The 20,851-nt window shown below is 37.8% G+C and overlaps 1 protein-coding gene across 2 annotated transcripts in view; it reads left to right on the forward strand.

Moving 5' to 3' along the window:
• The window catches only part of ROCK1 (Rho associated coiled-coil containing protein kinase 1), a 59,663-nt gene extending 40,002 nt beyond the window's left edge, over positions 1 to 19,661 (forward strand). Inside the window, exons 25-34 of one of the 2 annotated variants that reach the window (XM_081013070.1) lie at positions 69 to 157; positions 965 to 1,153; positions 1,628 to 1,793; positions 5,174 to 5,244; positions 5,810 to 5,898; positions 6,400 to 6,478; positions 6,589 to 6,850; positions 8,229 to 8,433; positions 13,594 to 13,650; positions 16,589 to 19,661. In XM_081013070.1, the coding sequence (XP_080869196.1) occupies positions 69 to 157; positions 965 to 1,153; positions 1,628 to 1,793; positions 5,174 to 5,244; positions 5,810 to 5,898; positions 6,400 to 6,478; positions 6,589 to 6,850; positions 8,229 to 8,433; positions 13,594 to 13,650; positions 16,589 to 16,592 (1,211 nt within the window). In that variant the 3' untranslated portion in view covers positions 16,593 to 19,661. The remainder of the gene's footprint in view (positions 1 to 68; positions 158 to 964; positions 1,154 to 1,627; positions 1,794 to 5,173; positions 5,245 to 5,809; positions 5,899 to 6,399; positions 6,479 to 6,588; positions 6,851 to 8,228; positions 8,434 to 13,593; positions 13,651 to 16,588) is intronic. The other variant, XM_081013071.1, reaches the window with a different exon arrangement.
• The last annotated feature ends 1,190 nt before the right edge of the window (positions 19,662 to 20,851 follow it).

Here is a 20,851-nt window from a genome sequence, read left to right on the forward strand (position 1 = left end):
AGTAAGGTGCAGTTATTTCAATGTCATAAAAGGCCTTGCTTAACTTTAATACTTAATATTGTCAACAGATTATATATTGAAGAAAGAAGAAGAAATAAATACCATAAAAATGCAGTATGAAAAGAACTTGAACACTGAAAGAACCCTTAAAACACAGGTATTTGTCTTTTTTTTATGCTGTGTTAAACTACATTCTGAAAGATTTTATTAGCCCTTCATATGTTCTGCTGTTTTAACTACAAACAAGGATGAAAGGTTTCGATTATGATTATATACCCACAGCATTTCCCCATTTGTCTTAGCTGTGGTCTTACAAAATGTGTTATCAAGGTTAAACTTAGTCCAAAATATAAAAATCATAAGCAATCATCACAATAAGACAATTACATAAAATATCAAATAAATGAACATTTTAACAACCAGTATGAAAAGTAACAATCGGAACCAGAGTTCCTCAGTGCTATATCCTTTTCTGTATCTTGAAAATGTAAAATGAAGCTTAGGCAAATCTTTCTGGGCATCATAATAAACCACAAGGCTGGCTGCTTTGTGGCGTTGTAAAGCATAGACTTTAGTTCTCTGTTCCTGCAGGACTGAACTGGTTAAAGGGTTTCTGGTAGCAGAGCTGGGAAGTGCTGTTGCTAGAGTAGACAGTGTTGGACTAAATGGACCAATGGGCTAGTTCAGCATAAGGCAACCACTTATGTTTATTGGGTTATGCTATGGTAGTATTTCCCTACATAGCTCGTGAAGAATAATGGGCTAAATGGCTTAGACCCATAGAAATATATGAGATCCATATATTTATTTCACTAATTGATAATGCTTTGTAAAATGTTTAATTTGTGAGCAAGACTCAAATGTCATCATTGGTTAGAATAATTCCAAGAGGTTGGGGACCATATATGTGCTTATATTTTTTATGTCTATTCAAATTTGTGCATATTTGTTTGATACATAACAGGCTGTCAACAAACTGGCTGAAATTATGAATCGCAAAGATTTTAAGCTAGATAGAAAGAAAGTAAACATGCAAGACTACAAGAAAAAAGAGAAGGAAAATCGGAAGTTACAATTGGAACTTAACCAAGAAAAAGAGAAATTTAATCAGATGGTAATAAAATACCAGAAGGAGCTTAATGAAATTCAAGCGGTAAGACCTTTTCCCTTTTTTCATTTGGTTTTTATATAGTCCTGTCAAATACATTCACTGATGGTTTTCTGCTTAAAAGCTAACATATATGAGAATAAAATGGTGTTCAGGACTCAGCTTGTCTGTCTAAACTCTACTGTGGAGTATATTGTTCAACTAAAGAGTTTTCAGATGATTACTATCATGCACGAGGAAGTAGCAGGACAAAGTTAATCTAACAGAGCAACCAAGGCAGTTTCTGTGCCAAAACTGGTGTTAAACCTGACCCAAAACTGGAAAATCTCTCATTTAAGAGACTGAAATTAGCCAGTGATGATATTGTATACTAGTAAATAATTTTGTTTCTGCAAGGATGTGATGATAGTTCTGCAAATAATGAACATTTTGTTTGGCTCAGTTTGAATTTTAATACCTCATGTTCTTAACAAATTAGTTCATACAAATAATATTCCCCACATTTTCTACTGAATACAGCAAATTGCGGAAGAGTCTGCACATAAGAATGAACTTCAGATGCAGTTGGATAGCAAGGAAAGTGATATAGAACAACTGCGCAGTAAAATTAATGACTTACAACTAGGCATGGACTCAACTAGTGTTGCCAGCCTTCCGCCAGATGACACTGATGGGAATGTTATAGGTAAGAGGCATAGATGTTTTGCTTACTATTTATGTATCTTGTTCACCAGGCTTTTCGTCTCTATATAGATAAGCTATCACCTTTCCTTTTTTTAAACAACCTTTGGCTTTATTATTTTACATTTCTTTTGTAGATAGAAGATAATATGGTTTAAAGGCAGGATGCAAAATTCTCTGCATACTTCTCTATAGAGAAAATTTAAAAGCTTGAATTCCCATTTAGATAATTCCTTAGTATGCAGCTTGCAAGTTGTCTTTTTTTATACAGTAGCTGTAGATGTGATAACTGCATTTACCATCATTGTTTAGTTAGAGTAGATTTACTGTGGATTATATTTCATTGCACAAATAATTAACAAGTCCACTTCCCTACATGTACTGCTGCAGTAGAGAAAAAGCAGCTACAGGTCTGTTAATACTATGTTTTGTGATATGGATTTTTTAAAAATCTTAATTATATTTATATGTATGAGCTAACTACTGCAAAGAATAAAGCCCCTGACAATTGTAAAGTACCTGTTTCTTAGCTCCCTTTTTACAATTACTGTATATCAAAATAACTGACACATCAAGATTGAATTGTTTTCTGATTCTTGATAACAAAATTAATTGGGTCATTTCAGTTTATATTATTTTATGCTTTTAAGCTGTCTTTTAACTGATTAAATTAATTAATTAAATTAATTAAATTAAGTCTGCATCACAATAGCAGACTTCCACTCATTTTCATTTCTCTTCTTGGCCTGCATGCCCCCAAAATCTGCTCTGGAGGATCTCCCAACTCTCTGGAGCAGACTATAAGGGTGTACAGAGGGCTGCAGGGTGGAGAACAGGAAGGTGAAGTCACATTGCAAGTCCTTTCTGCTCACTCACAGACAAAAATATATATTAAAAATGAAACATCTTAATTAATAGTGGACAGAATGGCCGAGGGATTAATTACCTAAATATTTCTTACTTGGTTGACAGTTCTATTTAAAAAGTATTAGATGGGAAAACCTATATAACATGAACCCGGAGGTAAGGAAAGATAGGAAAAACAATATATAGATTATAATTTCACATCAAAATCTGTAATGTGAACAGTTCAAGTTTTAAAATGTAACAGTTATTCTGCTCATTTACATGTGATTCACCCCATCTGGCCAGATTCTTTATCTCTAGTCTCCAGTGAAGTTCATTTAGAATTGGATTCCTTGAGACTGAACACTACAGCTATCTTTTCTGACTCCTCCACCAGATTGTTTATCTTCTTTAGCCCTATTCAGAAGTTAGACGTGTGCAGTGCTTTATTTGAAAAAAACGAGTTGCCGGTACACCCACCCCTCACCCCTTTGCCTGCCTCCTCCTCCTCCACCACTGCTTCCCACCCACCTCCACCCCCAGAGGCATTTTGGCGTGACCTACCAAAGCAGGTCTGCCACAAAATGGTGCGGCTAGAGCGGCCCACAGAGCAAGGAAAGGAGGAAAAAGAAGTGGCGTTGTTCTAGCCACGCCACTTTGTAGTAGAGCACAGCAGTCCTCCTCTACCACAAAGTGGCGTGCCTGGAGCGGCCCACTAGTCAAAGAATGGAGGGGTAAGAAAGTCGGCCACTCTTGCCACTTTGTGGTAGACCCACTTTGGTCCAAAATGGCTGTGGGGAAGCGGTGGAGGAGGAGGCGAAAAAGAGGTGGCGGTACAATGTACTGCCGCATACCGCCTAAAAAAACCAACCTTGACATGTGAATGGGAAGCAAGGTCGTGCTGAATATCTGAAAAGCTCATGCACCGACTTTGTGTATGCTGAGTATTCCTGCCTCCTGGTGTCTGAGCATACAGTGTATAAATATATGTTGAGACAAAGCCTTTGTGTGTACAGTTGTACGTGCAAAGAATTCAGCACAATCTTGAACCTCAGTGATGAGGGGTTCCAGATCACATGGAAGTCAGTTGTGTGCACAAAGGCTCCATCCACACAGATATTTGTGCTGTATGTGCAGATGCCAGAGGGCAGGGCTAGTTGGTGCACATGATGTTGGGGGGGCACAGCTACTTGGCACAGCCCTGCTCATGCGCTGGTTTCATGTGTGAGCAGAATTTATGAATAGTGTTATGTATTGTATTCTTTAATGGACTTCATATTGAAAAGCAGCAGCTTTCATTCCTAACTGCGGCTTGCTATCTCTTCCTGTCTTCTTATCGTGATGTATAAGCATCTTTCCAGATAGTGGTTCTGCATACTATTAATTCTGATTGTGTTCATTTTTTGTTTATAATGTGTTGAGAGTTTCAGTGGGGAGTACAGCTGAAAGTAAAGAACCTCAGCCTGGGCTTAAAAGTCCCACTTTAGCCTAGACTCACTGTGTAATCAGAGGTCACTAGCTCTCAGCCCCAGTACCCTGTCATTAAACTTGCATCCAGTAAAAAATGATTTTTTAACTGCTAGGAGCCAGGTGAAAACATTCTTCTTTAACCAGGCCTTTGGCTGTTTAAAAATCTATGGACTTTTAAATGTGTTTGCCTGTGTGAAGAAGATGATGATGATGATGAATAGTATTTTGTGGTTTTATGTTGTCAACCACCCTATAATCTTTGGATGAAGGGCGGAATATAAATTTAATAGTAATAATATTTTTCAGTCAACACTTGGTTCTGAAACAGTATCCTGAATTTGGGATACATGTGGCAGGGTTCTCTCTCCCTGCCCCAGGTTAGAATATCACCAGCTGGCAGTTACTTGTAATGAAATTTGGTGTTACAAACATCAGTCCTTTTTATAAGCATTTAGAGAACCTTTAGCCTTTTATATGATTATGTAGGAATCTTACCACAGACTAAAAAATGTTGTATGAAAACTAAATAAACTGCTTCTCTCTTATTCTTTATATCTAGCTGATTCTTCCTGCATTCCTTATTTATTTCTCTTCTATTCTTACCTTCTGTGAGTAATGGGACAAGTGGGTACTTTGTGTTTGCTCTCCTGCTTTTTTTGTTCATTGTGAACTGTGGCTTTCAGTTACTATACCTTTATGCTTAGTATTTCATCTTCCCTTTCCTAGTGTTACATTATATTTATGTTAAAATTTTTAATAATACTATGATTCATGCTATACCACCATTTTGAGACCAAAGTCTGGTCTGGCTGTTTCAAAACTTTGCCATTGAAACAGTATTTGATGTTACCCTTGTAAACCCTTTTGCTGCTTATCCTGCAATAGGTTTATTGCCATGGAAAATGAATTTGTGACTAAGCATGAAAAATGCTTCAATCCTGTTTTTTATTTAGCTGTGGCTTTTATTCCTGCTTCAGCAGTCTATTTGGTAATTGCTAATGGCTGCATGAAATTTATTTTCTTATAGTTCTCTGTTATTAAAGTGTTGCCTAATATGTCCCCCAACAGAGTCAAGAATGGAGGGCTGGCTTTCAATACCAAACAAAGGAAATATAAAACGTCATGGATGGAAGAAGCAGGTATATAAGAATTCTATTTTCTTTTGAAGCATAAGCCAAATCAGATATTAAATTATACAGCTTACATCCAACGCATGGGTAGAAAACGTTTGATGCATACTAAGACACGCATGCACATGCTGAAAAATAATTGGTTATGTAAAACCATTTATGCTGTACAAAAAAACAACAACCCAGGCCATCTAGTTATCATTTATTCTATCTGCATATTTTTGAAAATAATTTAAACTGAGTAAAAATCAGCATATATGCATCATTGGTTTTTATCCTAATTTATTAGTGATTAACTAATGTTGTCTCTGGGGTTGTTCACATGTCACCCCCCAATTTCAGGCTTGTGGACTCCATGCTCCCTATCTTTCATCCTTCCCTCCCTTGTGTTCATAGTTATCTGAGTTTGAGTGAGATATGGCAACTTATCCTTTGCGCCAACTAGGATGATCAGAAGTCAAGCTATGATTTTGCATTACACTTGAACAGCCTCTCTTTTTATCCACAGAAATGAGGTGGTGGATAGAATTGCCTTTTATGTATTAACAGTCCTTTTCCTTTCCCTCTTTTTCAGTATGTTGTGGTCAGCAGCAGAAAGATTTTGTTCTATAATGACGAACAGGACAGAGAACATTCTAATCCATCCATGGTATTAGATATAGAGTACGTACTTCTAATATCAGTTTGAGATAACAGAAGGGTTTTTTCTAATTTAAAAGGTTTAATTTTTATGAATCTTTAGATACAGAGATACATTTTAGTTTGTGTCAGACTGGATAGGCTCAACTATTCAGAAGAATGGTTCACTTGAGCACATTGAATCCTTTAGTGAATAGAGTGGCTCCATCATTTCTTCAACTTTTATATGTTCACATGTCACACCAGATTTTCCTGCAGTAAATATGTATGTGTGAACATCAGATGATCGCCCATTAACACCACTGGATACACTTCTATGATCCCTGATTCAGCTGCATCTTCCTGTTACATATACTCTGTTACATATACACACACTTCTCAATAATTCTTTATTTTGTAGGAAAGGCAGTAACGTTATGTACTTGTAGCAAAATGGATATTGATGTTAAACAGTAGGGAAATTAATTTTGATCTGCTTAGTTGTGATATGATTATTAAAACAGTGCAATGTTTATTTGATTTCAGAAAATTGTTCCATGTGCGACCAGTAACACAGGGAGATGTCTATAGAGCAGAAACTGAGGAAATTCCTAAAATATTCCAGGTAACAACAACTGTCATATATTGATTTGAACATAGTTTCTTTAAAAAACTTTGTCAACTTTGAAGAAAAATGTATGAAATACTACTATATGCCTTTCTTGTTCTACTCAGATTCTATATGCCAATGAGGGCGAGTGCCGAAAAGATTTGGAAGCAGAACCAGTTCAGCCACCAGAGAAGACAACCTTTCTGAATCATAAAGGTCATGAATTCATCCCAACATTATACCACTTTCCAGCCAACTGTGAGGCTTGTGCCAAGCCCCTCTGGCATGTATTTAAGCCACCACCTGCAGTAGAATGTAGGCGATGCCATGTTAAGTGCCACAGAGATCACTTGGATAAAAAGGAAGAATTAATTGCACCATGTAAAGGTAAGGTGACTATATTTATATTTGAATTCAGTGCAGTTCTATCACAGGGGCAATCCAAACTAGGTTGATTAAATTATGGGTTGTATCTGGTGCTCTTCATGTGTAATTCCACTGGCTGAATGGGACTTTCATTTTTTCTCCTCTTCTTGTGCCGCCACCCTCAAATCTGTTCTGGAGGGTCCCCCAAACCCCCACAGCTGATTTTGAGGACATCCAAGTGCTTGTGTTTATATGTAGTTTTATTAAAAGTAATTTGAAAATATATTGAAATATGCTGAGTAACTGTGTAACTTTTAAATCAGTAATCTGTTTTAAATTGATTAACCAATTAAGCAACTATGTAAAGGTAAAGGGACCCCTGACTGTTAAGTCCAGTCGCAGGTGACTCTGGGGTCATGTGGCCAGCATGACTAAGCCGCTTCTGGCGAACCAGAGCAACACACGGAAATGCCGTTTACCTTCCCGCCGGAGCGGTACCTATTTATCCACCTGTACTTTGACGTGCTTTCGAAGTGCTAAGTTGGCAGGAGCAGGGACCGAGCAATGGGAGCTCACCCTGTTGCAGGGATTCGAACCGCGACCTTCTGATCAGCAAGCCCTAGGCTCTGTGGTTTAGACCACAGGGCCACCCGCGTCCCTAAGCAACTAAGTAGTGCAGTTTTAATTTTGAAATATCTGAATTTCTTTGCTGTTTAATTTAATTTTGAAATATCTGAATTTCTTTGCTGTAAAGTATATATCTAAGTCGGACGCGGGTGGCGCTGTGGGTAAAACCTCAGCGCCTAGGACTTGCCGATCGCATGGTCGGCGGTTCGAATCCCCGTGGCGGGGTGAGCTTTCGGTCCCAGCTCCTGCCCACCTAGCAGTTCAAAAGCACCCTTAAAGTGCAAGTAGATAAATAGGTACCGCTTTATAGCGGGAAGGTAAACGGCGTTCCGTGTGCTGCTCTGGTGCAGGCTCGCCAGAGCAGCGACGTCACACTGGCCATGTGACCCGGAAGTGTCTGCGGACGGCGCCAGCTCCCGGCCTCTAGAGTGAGATGAGTGCACAACCCTAGAGTCTGACAAGACTGGCCCGTACGGGCAGGGGTACCTTTACCTTTTTATATATCTAAGTGCTACCAACCATAATACATTATTTTAAAATCATATAATTGTAGAGTTGGAACGAACCCTGAGGGTCATCTAGTCCAATCCCCTTGCAATGCAGGAATCTCAACTAAAATATCCATGACAAATCACCACCCAATGTCTTATTAAAAATCTCCGGTGAATGAGAGGTGTTTGTTCAATACTTTCATTAGTCAACCAGTGGTGATAATGTTTATGTTATTATATTTTGGTTTTATTTAACAGTATTATTTTTTTCTCATTAATAGTGAGTTATGATGTAACTTCAGCAAGAGATATGTTGTTGTTAGCCCCCTGTCAAGAAGATCAAAAGAAATGGGTTTCTCATTTAGTAAAGAAGATCCCCAAGACACCACCATCCAGTTTTGTTCGTGCTTCCCCCAGAACTCTTTCCACAAGGTCCTCAGCAAATCAGTCATTCAGAAAAGTTAAGAATGCGTCTGGAAAAGCTAGGTGAGATGTGAATGGACTAATTTTTTATTTTTTTATTTTTGTAAGAAGGAGGGTCGTCTGCATATGAAATAACTGACCTATCCAAAGGTTACTGTGTTGACTAGATTCACCTCTTACAAATCTGATTAAATCTGGTTCCTAGTTAAGGGCATTTACTAACTGGAGATATTGTCTTTTTAAATGCAGCAAATCTTACTTTATTTTCGTTTAACAAGCAGCAGGAATTCATATCGATGTAAAATGATTTATTGAAGTCACTGGAAAATCCTAATGCATTTTGAGCAAATTGTTCTACAATGGAATTTAATTTTTAAAATAAACATTCAGTTTGTGAACATACTTATAATTTTTATATTTGTAAATATTAATATAAAAAATTCAACGCACTAAAACAATTTTAAGTCTTTAAAATAGACATAACAAATCTACCTTACCCTTCCATCTATGCCTTTCTAGCGGATTGTAACTTGCTGTCATATCAACAAAGGAACTGGTGGAGATTGGGGAGGTTCAGAGTCTTATATAAACATCTGTTTTTCAGTATAATCAACTGGAATTCTTCATGTACCTATGGTGATGTTTTTACACAAACTTCTCTTAAAAAGAGGAATGCACATGTTAGTAGTACCCTTAAAATGCATTGCTACTTGTTTCACCAGGTTTTTGCTTTATTGTTGCCTTATATTTTGCCTTGTATTTGGTTACTAATGGAAGTTTGATCTTCAGTATTATATAACTCTGTGCTCCTCTTTGCTGCATTATTCCACATTCTGGTCAAAGTTCTCAGCAAAGTATCCTGATAATAAGTCATATCATTGATGTTGGTAAATATTCCTCCATGTAATCCTTAATACACTGTGTTTTATTTCTAGCATGCACAAGCCATTTATTTAGCCCTTTGTGTGAAAGTGCTTTCCAATCTTTAATACTTTGCTCTTTTTTATGGCAAAAAAATATTTTATGTAGATTTTTAAAACTGTAAGTACATGCTTAAAATGGTATTACACTGAAGAAGGCAACACATTTAAATGGGGATAATATTGGGGATGTGCACTGACCAGAGGATTTGTTCAGACCTTGATTCAGAAAAGAGCTCTAAATTGGGCAGAATTTGATAAAGGTTTTAGGTGTGCATGCCTAAAATCCTTTGGCAGAAACAATCCTGCAAAATCTTGTGAGGATAACTGCAGTGGTTTTCCTACAGGAGGAATCATTACATTTTTGAGGTGGTGTAAGAAAGCGATCACATTAGTCTTCCTTACTGTGGTGGACACCCAGGGGTGTATTTATCAATCCTTTAGAGTTGATTTTGGAGTGGGGGTAGGGACTACAGGGGATTTCCTTTCCTCCCTGTGGTTTTGTTTGTGGGCACTACTTCAGTGCTCATAGGTGATACTGCACACAGAGCTGTAAGCAAAATGCTTTGTTTACTTGTGCCTGCCCAGTATGCTGGGATACTGTATTTTCCCCACCCCAAGCCCTCCATTGTTGCCTCCTAAGCCGCTATTGTGTATCTTCTTCCAGCAAGAGGAATGGGAGCTGTCTGGTGTAATGCCCTTGAAACTTGCCCCATTTCAGCTTTTTTTTAACACAGATGGCATAGCTGGGATCCACCATCATCTCAAAATTATCCCAGATTATGCTCTGCTACCTTCTCCTTTTTATGGTTCTGCCAGCCTTGGAGAGGGTGGGGGAGAATTTGCATCTGCTGTGTATGTTGTCACTGCTCCTGCCGGCAAAAGTTTCAGCTTCGTGGGAGAATAATTTTTCTAGGCAGCACTGCCTCTACCCCAGTGGGAATCACCATGTGGTTTTCTGCCAGCACCAAGTACGGGCCTGCTGATCAGACATGTAAGGGTGTGGCTTTGTTAAATGTGTCTATTGTTCTGCTGCTTTGCTACCTATAATCTTTAGCCCAGTACAGTGGTGCCTCGCAAGACGAAATTAATCTGTTCCGCGAGTCTCTTCATCTTGCGGTTTTTTCGTCTTGCGAAGCACGGCTATTAGCGGCTTAGCGGCTATTAGCGGCTTAGCGGCTATTAACGGCTTAGCGGCTATTAACGGCTTAGTGGCTTTAAGAAAAAGGAAACAAACTCGCAAGAACTCGCAAGATGTTTCGTCTTGCGAAGCAAGCCCATAGGGAAATTCGTCTTGCGGAACGACTCAAAAAACACAAAACCCTTTCGTCTAGCGAGTTTTTCGTCTTGCGAGGCATTCGTCTTGCGGGGCACCACTGTAACACACAACAGTATGTATGTAGAAAAGAAGCACATAAAAATGGAAAGCACAGAGTGAATTGAATCCGAATAACTCATTAAATTCATTGAAATAAATGGACATGAATGATGTAAATCCATTTATTTGAATGAATTGGTTGGATATGGCTTGTGGTGATACAGTGTGTGCTTCTGGAAATCACTAGTACATATGATGAAAACAGGCTCAAAAGGACAGGAAGCAACCATTAACAAATATGGAAAAACAGGGAAAATCACTTGAGGATGGGCACATACGGGGGTGGGGGGAGAGAGGTACTTAAATTAAATTAATGTGACTTAAAAGGAACTGCTTTTCTCATCTTCTGAGTGACTGAAAGAGTTCAAGTGGGTTTGGCTCCCCCTACTGCTCAAAGGCAGGGAACACTGAACTTTAGAGGAAGTAGATGGTTTTCTCCTTAGGCTTCAGTTTGCTTCATGTGCAAGCTTAAAAAAAAAATCACACACAAATTATACAATAACAAACCACTGCGCCAGAAAAAGCTCACTAACTGAGTACACAGCAGAGCACAAGACCAACCTTAGGAACAAAGAAACCTAGTATGGCAGTTGAAAAAAAACATTTTTAAAAGGGAATGGCACCTTGAAAACTTTAGATCATCCAAGGACAAATACCTTTCAGGTGAGAACAATGGTTCCTTCTCCCTTGGGTATTTAAGGTCTTCAAGTAGGATGTTGCTGTTCATGCCCTTTGACCACAAGGTGGCACTAAACTCTCAGACCTGCCATTCAGGCAGGAACCAGGAATTCTCTCTGTCATTCCATCTCTTTTATCTTTGTGTTACAGCAGCTTTGCTTCATGAGTGCCGTATGCAGGCATTAAGTTGTGATTGTTGTAACTCATCTGCTCATTTTGCTGCCTAAACCTTAGAAATCATATGATCTCAGTTAAGTTTAATTATGAGTTTCAGTGTTAACTTTTTCATTTAAGTTTCAAGCCATCTTTCTTCTTGGACCAAATATGTTCACCCTGCTCATTCGTTTTCCTCATTTCTGACACTTTCTTATATACATCTTCATTTGTGCTTCCCTACATTATACTAGAGGTTTTGTATTCTTTAGCTAAGCTCCCGTATGTGGGTGGCATGCCTGGGAGCATGTATGATTTATATATGATTACATTAATGCTGAAAAATATAGCTCTATTTCAATATAAAATATATCATAGAAGATACGTTTTCTGATTTCTGGGAGAGAAAAAACAAGAAAGATGTGATTTGGAAGCAAAAATATATCAGCTAAATATACTGCTGAGTCAACCACTGGAGTATATAAACATAGATGCTAAGTTGTGCCAGGATCAATGCTGGCATTCTGTATAATTTTTGCACATTCATTCTAGTTTTACATCTTTTCTTCATTATGTATCCTGAATACTGATCTTCATCTTTCTCTGTGTACCTGTGAGTGCATATATGTCTTATATACATCATTTAGCCAGATAAAGAGCTACGTAGCTTCACTTTGTCAATTCATATTCATAGCTGTTTCTCCCTTACCACCATTGTCTTTGGAGGAAATTCGGAATGTTGATTCATTTTAACTAGAGAACTTTGTGTTGTCCTCACCATTTCTTTATAAGTATTTCTTGTCCTATTTCACTGGGATTCACAGTCTTTCTAGTCATGGACAAGGGTCTTCAAGCATGAAATCATCTGGCACTGACCCTAGTGATACGCCTAGCTTGCTTGTTTCATCTCTTAACTCTGATTGCTATTAAACTAGCTTTAACTGTAGTAGAAATTATTAGAAAGGACAGAAATATAATTGGAAGTTTAGAGACCATTTTCATATTTTCCCATTCGGTTAGGTTGGTATTTATCAACATCCATTCAGACAATTTAAAACATTCAGAAAATCACTAGTAGAAGAAATTGAACAGAAATGCTCTGATCTTGCTCCACGAGCACTTCAATATTGCTGAAGTCAGCAAGATAGATTTAAATGCATATTTGTTTGGAACTAGGGACTAAGATACACAAGTACTGGATGGAAATAGGAGGCTGTATATTAATTTTAAAAATAAGATCTCTAAAACATGTTTCTTGCTGGTTGCTCCTATTGAACATCCCAGAATATACTAGGCTGTGGATGGGGTTTATTTTATTAGCATTGTGTTATGATGCTTCTGGTTGTACAATTTTGTTATGGCTGCCTGAAGTTTAGGCTATCTTGAGCATTTTGAGAGCAGGGGAAGAAATAAATACATGTTTAGAGCTAGTTAATACATTTTAGTTTTGTAAAATTAATTTCATTCCTCCTGGAGCTATTTTAATATCTGTTTATTTCCTTGTCGGTGATTTTTATTTTCTGATGGATATTTCATTCATTCTTTCATTTATTTAGCATGATGTTATAATTTGTTTATAAATACTAAATATGTGAACAGTAAGAAAAGATACACTGTATATCATTTATCAGAAATGCATATATTTAAATAGAAGTTATGCAGTGAACAGTTGACTCAGACAGAAAATAATCTTTCTTCAAAAACAACCATGATCTATAGTTTTAGAAATGCCAGTTCTTTTAAAGATTTTCTTTTATTGCAAAGTAATTTGACTATACTTTTTGAGCCTTCATCTGTGAATTTCATTGCTTCGGTCCTGAACATTTAGAAATTAGAGTCTCTTTAATCCTTAATTGAGGGGCATAAAATTTCCATTTAAGTAGAAAAAAGGGGAATTTTCTTCTTGTTAAAGCAATTCATTTCCCCCCTCTTTCTTTCCACTGTTTTATTAGAAACTTTGGTCTAGGTCTTCCCTTTTGTTTGCTATTAGCATTCAGATCACTTCTCCTAGAGCTCCATTTTTCGTATAGAGTGCACAGTGAGCCCTCAGCACATCGAAATAGTCGTGAAATGTTCATTTCTAAATTTCAATAGGTCAAAGGAGTATGGATCTGTGGGGGACATTACCCATTCAGAAAACTCAAGTTACTGGTGAGTAGCCTTTGCTTTTGAACCCACTGCTACTTGTCATGTGACAGTAGTAAGAAAGCAGAATTGCTTTCTTCTAGTAATGAAGAAGGAGCTTTCTTAGAATGAGAAAACTATATTATTTCTCAGATTGTCATTTTGGAGATGTCTGTGGCTTTCTTTCTTTGATCTTGGATATCATTTGCTTGGATTCTTTGTCAGCTCTATGCTTTCTGGTCTTGATACTGTTGGTAACAAAACAGTATGCATATCCTCATAACACAATTATGTTGTGTAGAATATGCCATGGTGGTGGAATCCATTCTTGGAATAAGGACATTTCCCTCATGTGCTCTCTAACACTTCTCTATTCTGATGGTGAAGGTGTACACTTTATTATCCACAACAGCCTAATTTGAGAAAAGTCTGTGTTAACTTTGGACAGTGTTAAATATATTCATTTCCTAGGTAACAAAAAAAATCTTCAAAACAAGGGATTGGTGAAAATATTCTCATTTGATGGCAGTTTCACAAGATTTCTTTTAATTTTACTGCCCTAATATATTTCCTAGAGAGAACAAGTAAAAAGTATATTCTGCTGCATCTTTCTTTATTATTTGTTAGTCTAATTTAGCCTGCTTTTCTTAAGGAAGCCCAGAGCAACTTACATGGGGTTCCTAAGCATTCTCCCATCCAAGTACTAGACTTGTGCATCTTTATCAATTTTGCATCCTCATGTCACTTGTTGGATCCAATATTTTATAACCATAGATGTCCTTGACATTTATTTCACATTCTTGACGTTAAGTAAGTTTGCATTATAACTACTGCTCTACAAATCAGGCCATCCCCAATTCAAATCTTATCCCAGTAGCAACAGAGGTAATTCAGTTGGTAGGGGATGAGACTCTTAATCTCAGAGCCCCACATTGGGCAAAAGATTCCCGCATTGCAGGGTTTGGACTAAATGGCCCTTGTGGCCCCTTCCAACTCTACAATTCTATGGTTCTATGGATCTTCCATGAATTCACTAGGTGGCCTGAAGCAAGATACTCTTGAGTCTTATTGCAGGCTGTTGTAAGGATTAGAAATGATAAGTAAGCAGGCGTTGTAACTCTTCCAACGGTTTGGCTTCAACCCCAAAGGCGCACTCCTCCATTGTCTCCTGATAAGACAGATGCCAACAACCAGCAAAATTATAAGTATTGTTACTTGCCTTCTGCTAGCTGGGTTATGGCTTCTGGTCAAGGCAGGAACAAAAGCTTTGGAAATAGGCTTTTGCTGCCATGACTCTATACTCGTTTGTTTGTTTCCTGCCTTCCTCGAGTTCAGTACGGTTTGTTGTTGCTCCCGCTTATCCTTCTCAGGCTAGTGTCTGTTTCCCCCCTTCTTACTGCCTTTTCCCATCAGCCTTTGTTTTCCAAGATCTTTCCCTCTCTCCCATCAGCTTTGTTTCTGGTGGCTTAACATCTATGAAGCTGCTGTGGTCATCAGGGGATTTGGAACGAAGTGTCTCTTTTTCTGTAACATCTGAATCAGGAGTGACTGTAGAGGCTCTGGACCGCTGTTTGGGTGCAATGGGGGACTGGATGAGGGCCAATAATAATGTGTGAGAGTGGTTTCTGTGTCTGGGTTTCCTTTTCTGGATGGGATTGCACTTCTGAAGGAACAGGTATGTAGTTTGGGGGTACTCCTGGATCTTTCTGTGTTACTTGAGGCACAGGTGGCTTCAATGGTAAGACAGATGCACCTGTTTCCAGACCTAGATAGCTTGACAGCTGTGATCTTGGCATTGGTAATCTCAGATTATTGGAATGTGCTCTGATGTTTCTCTTGGGCTTAGTCTGGAAGCTGTAACTAGTGAATGCAGCAACTAGGTTGTTGACTGGGGCACACCACCAACACAATAGAACATATTTGCTGAGGGAGATGCACTGGCTGCCAGTATCCTATAAACTGAAGTTCCAAGGTTTTGCTTTTAGTATTTAAAGCCCTAAACAGCGTGGGACCAGATTACTTAAGGGACTGCCTTGCCCTATATATCCCTGCCTGGTAACTGGGTTCCTCAAATGGAGCACTCCTGAGAATACTGCATGCCCCAGAAATGTGTGTAGTGTGTACCAAGAACTGGGCTTTTGGTGTTGCAGCTCTAGCCCTCTGTAATGAGTTACAAACAGAAATTAGACAAGCACCTACCACCTTGATATCTATTCATATATTTTGATTTAACAAGGCTTTCCTTGAAGTGTGACCCAGTCAGTTTATGGAATATTGATTGTATAATTGTAGAAATGGTTTAAATTGCTTTTAGTTTACCAATACCATATGTTTTGTTTTATCTTACTGTACACCATTTTGGTAGCTTTTCATTTTGAAGCAGGATAGAAATGCTATTTAAAAAACCCCCCAAAACAAACTTTGATCCTAGATTAGGCACAGCTCTGTGAGTTGTACTAATGAATAAAGCATATATAAACATATCCAGGATTCTGTATTATTTCATTTATGTTGTGATATTACCAGAAATACTAATTATATTTTAATATCTGAATCTACGGAGTGTATAGTGAAGTTTCGGCATAATTCTTTACATTCAGATAAGTGAATCTTCACATAGCAAGTGGGTGGATAGTGGGACCTGTGTGTGGTTTGCAATTGATAGCAAAGTTTACATTTTTACCATCATACCGTGGGAATCTGCTGCCAGTTGCAGCTTCTCAACACAAATACACACAGTAAAAAAACCAAAAACATAACCCCCCCCAAAATGTTCAGTATGTACATAGGAAAATCTCCACTAATGTTCCATTGTATGCAGAATATCAAATGTAACACTCCTCTAACATGCCTCTGGTACATTAACTCCTGAACAATATTTTAAATATTGTTGACCTGTTAAACGAAACGACATAATGAAAAATGAGGCAATTCTAATGGTGTCTTTTTCTTTTTTTCTTTCCAGTTAACAATATATGCCGCACTCCATGGAATCTGGCTGAGTCTGAGAAAGCTGTTCTTTTTTCCACCATACAGGGCAGTGCAGACTGGTTGTTTGTTACAATGCAATTATCACAGGCTTCAGGGCTAAGACTGCTATTACTCTCTCCTCCTTGCTTTGGCACAAAAAGCACGCTGAGGGTGTCTTATTGCGGGTTTGCCTTAAGGTAGATTAGATTAATTATTACTATGTAATGCAAGTAAAAGCAAATAAAGCTTAGCTAGAAATAAGTTTAAACTGCTGCCTTTTTGGATTTCTAAAAAATAAAACCGCCAGCTAATCATGATGGAATGCAGTGAGCTTTTCTTGTATCAATGAGAATAAGAGGACTATTTACCCTGTGGGAAGGATATTTATATCAAGATAAGCACACAAATATGAGTATAGAAAGAAGGTATCTCAAACTGAGAAGGACTGAATTTTCTTTGAAGACTCGAAGTTGTGCAGAAAACAGCAAAATTTGCTTGAAAACAAATATAATCACTTGTGCCTTTTCTGCATTGTTGTTAATGCTAATAATTCATCATGACAGCTCAAGGTGTTAAATATTTTGCTTTACAAAATACTGATTCTGCATATTTGTAAAGGGGGAGAAAATGAGTAATTGCATGTAATCTATGCATTGTTGCCAAGCCATACAGAATTTTACTTCTAGAGGCATTAGAAACTAAGTTAAAACAACCAAGTTTGGAAGCATATTTTGGTACATATTTTTTTCTATAATTTGTATAACATATTGCATTAACAATTTGAAGTGCTAATTATAGCAAATACACACACCCCACAAAATGTATGCACTGTTTGAAATGTAAATTATTGTTAGAACACTTTTAATGGATGTTGCCCTTTTAGTGCCTTAATCTGTTTTACTGCCATGTCAAATAAGTGTAGAAATCTCAAATACCTATTATGTGTCAGTGGTTTTATTGATCAAAGTATTGTAGAAGCTAGTTCCATTTTCATGTGTACAATTTTAAATGAAATTGCCTGTTACCAAGAGAGATTTTAATCATAAATACAAAAAGTAACAAATACTTGTACCACGAATTTGAAACACCTAGAACACTTTAAAATTCCAGATAATACAGGAATTGAGTACATTTTAAGCTCTTGCTTTGTAGCAGGAATATTATTGTGGTATGAACAGTATGGCTTATTTTATTTTTTAACCAAATACCTCTTCAGTAACTTATAACAGCTTTGCAGTTGTGTATTAAATAAGAAGCACTGGAAAACTGATTCGTCTACATGACGATTTGCATGTTTAAAGTGGTATTGAAAGCCACACTAATAGATATGTAATAAACATATCTGTTATTACTATGGTAATGACTCGTGCTCATTTAATACAAAATAAAACTAATTTATGGAAGAACTATTTTGAAAATGACTGTGGTATTTTTCTCCAGAATACACTTCTTAGGAAGTTTGGGAAATTATGATGCTTTACAAACAGATAACTGTCAACATATTTAAATCTGATACAAACTTGATAAATTTTTTAAATTACATTTTTATAATGTCATACTACATTTTAATACAGGGTAAAGTAGAAAAAAAAATCATAGGACTTTGAAGAATTTATTTTGATATGTGAATTGTTAAATCCCATTTAGTAAGCACATAATGACTTTCATCAAAAGGAAATTATACCAGGTACACAGCTCTTAAAAGAGAATATTTACATATATTTTAATTTATAATTAAGTCATGATTAGTAGTAAAAACCTGTCAAGCTTATTCTGCACTCTTTGGAAGTCAGTGATACTGTGCTATCCCTAAAAAGAAGTAGCATGGACTCTTAATTAGATGATGAGATGGGGATGGCCAGAGAAGACTGACAACAAATTAAGAGTTGGGTTGTAGCAGGGGAGACCATGAGGAAGGTCAGAATTGTTCAGGAACAGATTTTCTTAAATCGGGCCTTGAGGAAGGAGAGAAAAATGGTTTGAGGAAGGAAAAGGAAAGACGGAATGGAGGGCAGCATGGCATAAGCTGCCAAAAGCAGCAACTGGGAGGGAGAGACAAAGGAGAGAAGGCAATAGGTGAGCTTGTGACAGCCACGGAGTAAGAATTGGTGTGAGAGGGAACATGCAAGAAGAGGTGGAGCAGAGAGGTTGACCACTGTAAGTTCTTAAAACTGAACAGGGAAGCAACACTGGAAATAAGTGGGGGCTGATATGGCCAAAGTGAAGAAAGGATGAACCCACCTTAAGGAGAGGAAAATGGAGAAAGGCCAGCAAGTGATTTGGGCAGATAGTGATTTTGGTGCTTGCTTCCCCTGGTTCAAAAGGTGCGGGTTTTTTATTCTGTTTTCTTGATTAAAGTTGTATAATTGTACACTGTTTCCATGAAGATGGATAGAAAAGAAATGTTTATTTACAGATGGGTATAAGCATTACCTGTAAATGTGCAATTTACAGCCTTTTTGCCAGATTAAAAATTTTGGTAGAGGGGATGAGGGGTGCCTAGGAGGGAGGATAAGAGAGTACTCACAACCATATATACATATGGTAGCTTAATAGCAACAGAACTAACATAGAATTTGATAGGAGAGGGAGAAGGGTATTGATGCAGAACAATACTGATCCTTGCTGAAAGCTGTGTGGTGACATTTCATGAGGGTTCACCTGTTACATTCTGGAGAATTATGCCTAAGCCCCAAATTTAGGGTGCCCAATTGGTTTCATCTCCAGGGCATATTGTTATATTCAGGAATCAATTCCTATGGTGGGTAGGTGAACCTGTTAAAATATTGATTCCTGCCCAGTTCTGAATTTGGTATCAAGCCTCTCCACCACGCAATGTCATTATATTGTGAGTTAATGTTCCCATTTAAGTTATGTATTGTATCAAGATCTGATATATTTTCTCAGTATTGTTTGTTTTCACTGTGCTGTTTTGTTCTCTGGTGTTCCTCAACCCATATGTATATATCTTCTACCTTATCAGTCCACTTCATGAATCATTTGGAGTAGCTGTTGCCTGTAAAACATTATGCTGCAATAAACCAATGAGTCTGTAAAATGTCATACAAGTTCATTATCGTTTCTTTGGAATGCTATGGCTACTATTCTGAATGAAGTGTGTTCTCAATAATCAGAACAATAAACATCTGCTCCGTATACGGTAATTCTTAGAATATAAATTTTGTAGGGGAAAAGAAAGTATGGAATTAGAGAACAATTGGAAAAATCACCTATTGATAAATATTCATTGGGCCTAAGAGACAGAAGGAAGAGATGGACTAGAGGAAATTCTTATATTGAGAGAAGGCTGTTGGAAGATTTAAAGCTGGCAGTTCAGTGACTCCAAGACTTACTGTGCTACCTACTCACAGCCAGGTGCATGAGGTGGTCACAGGATTACTCGGTGCTTTTTTTTCTGGGGGGTACACGGGGGTATGCATACCCCTAAACATTTTGTGAATCTTTGTACTTTTGTCCATTTACTGTATTTATTTTCCCCAATTTGAACTATAAAATGGTGATTTTCAAATGAGAGTACCCCTAAACTTTTTTTTTTAAGAAAAAAAAGCACTGGGGTTACTGCCAATAGACTAGAATCCCTCTTCCAATATGTGGCATGCAAATAATTTGACACTGTAGAGCAGGCCAATGTGATGCCCTCTAGATGTTGGACTATAGTTCTGATCTTAACTGACCATTGGCTATGCTGGTTGGGGTTGGAAGTTGCATTCTAACAATATCTAGGAGGATACCATGTCGACTTTCCCCTGCTGTAAAGGATCTGGATTCTTCTCTGTGGGAGGCAAATCTGGACGTTGACTGTATTGAAGTTTATGATGAGGCAGGTCTCTAGGAAGCGTTTCCTTACATTCAGATCTGATGGGAATTCAAGCCCAGCCAGTTATTGGCATGGTTCAAGTCCCTAATGGCAAGGGAAGTAAAGAGAGTGATGCCTGAGTTGTCCCAAGTGCAAGTTGCTCTCTATCAAGCCACACAAAGGCAAAAGGGGCCCAAGCCCTAGAGCAGCAATGAGGAGGAGGCTGCAGCCCAAAGCCTGCTCTAAACCGAGTAGCCACTGAAGGAGTGGTTGGGTTACATGGCCTTATGTTCTCATAGGGCTGACAAATTGGACCAGACTCTTCATTTTGAATGGCACATTTGGGTTGTGCTTTCTTTGATGTGGCTCCTCAACTCTGAAAGTTTAGACAATGAGTTTCTGCTGACAGAACATTTCCATTAGGCACTGGGAGTACATTAC

The sequence above is a fragment of the Podarcis pityusensis genome, assembly GCF_964106645.2.
Source record: "Podarcis pityusensis genome assembly, chromosome: 7".
In the NCBI taxonomy this organism is placed as follows: Eukaryota; Metazoa; Chordata; class Lepidosauria; order Squamata; family Lacertidae; genus Podarcis; species Podarcis pityusensis.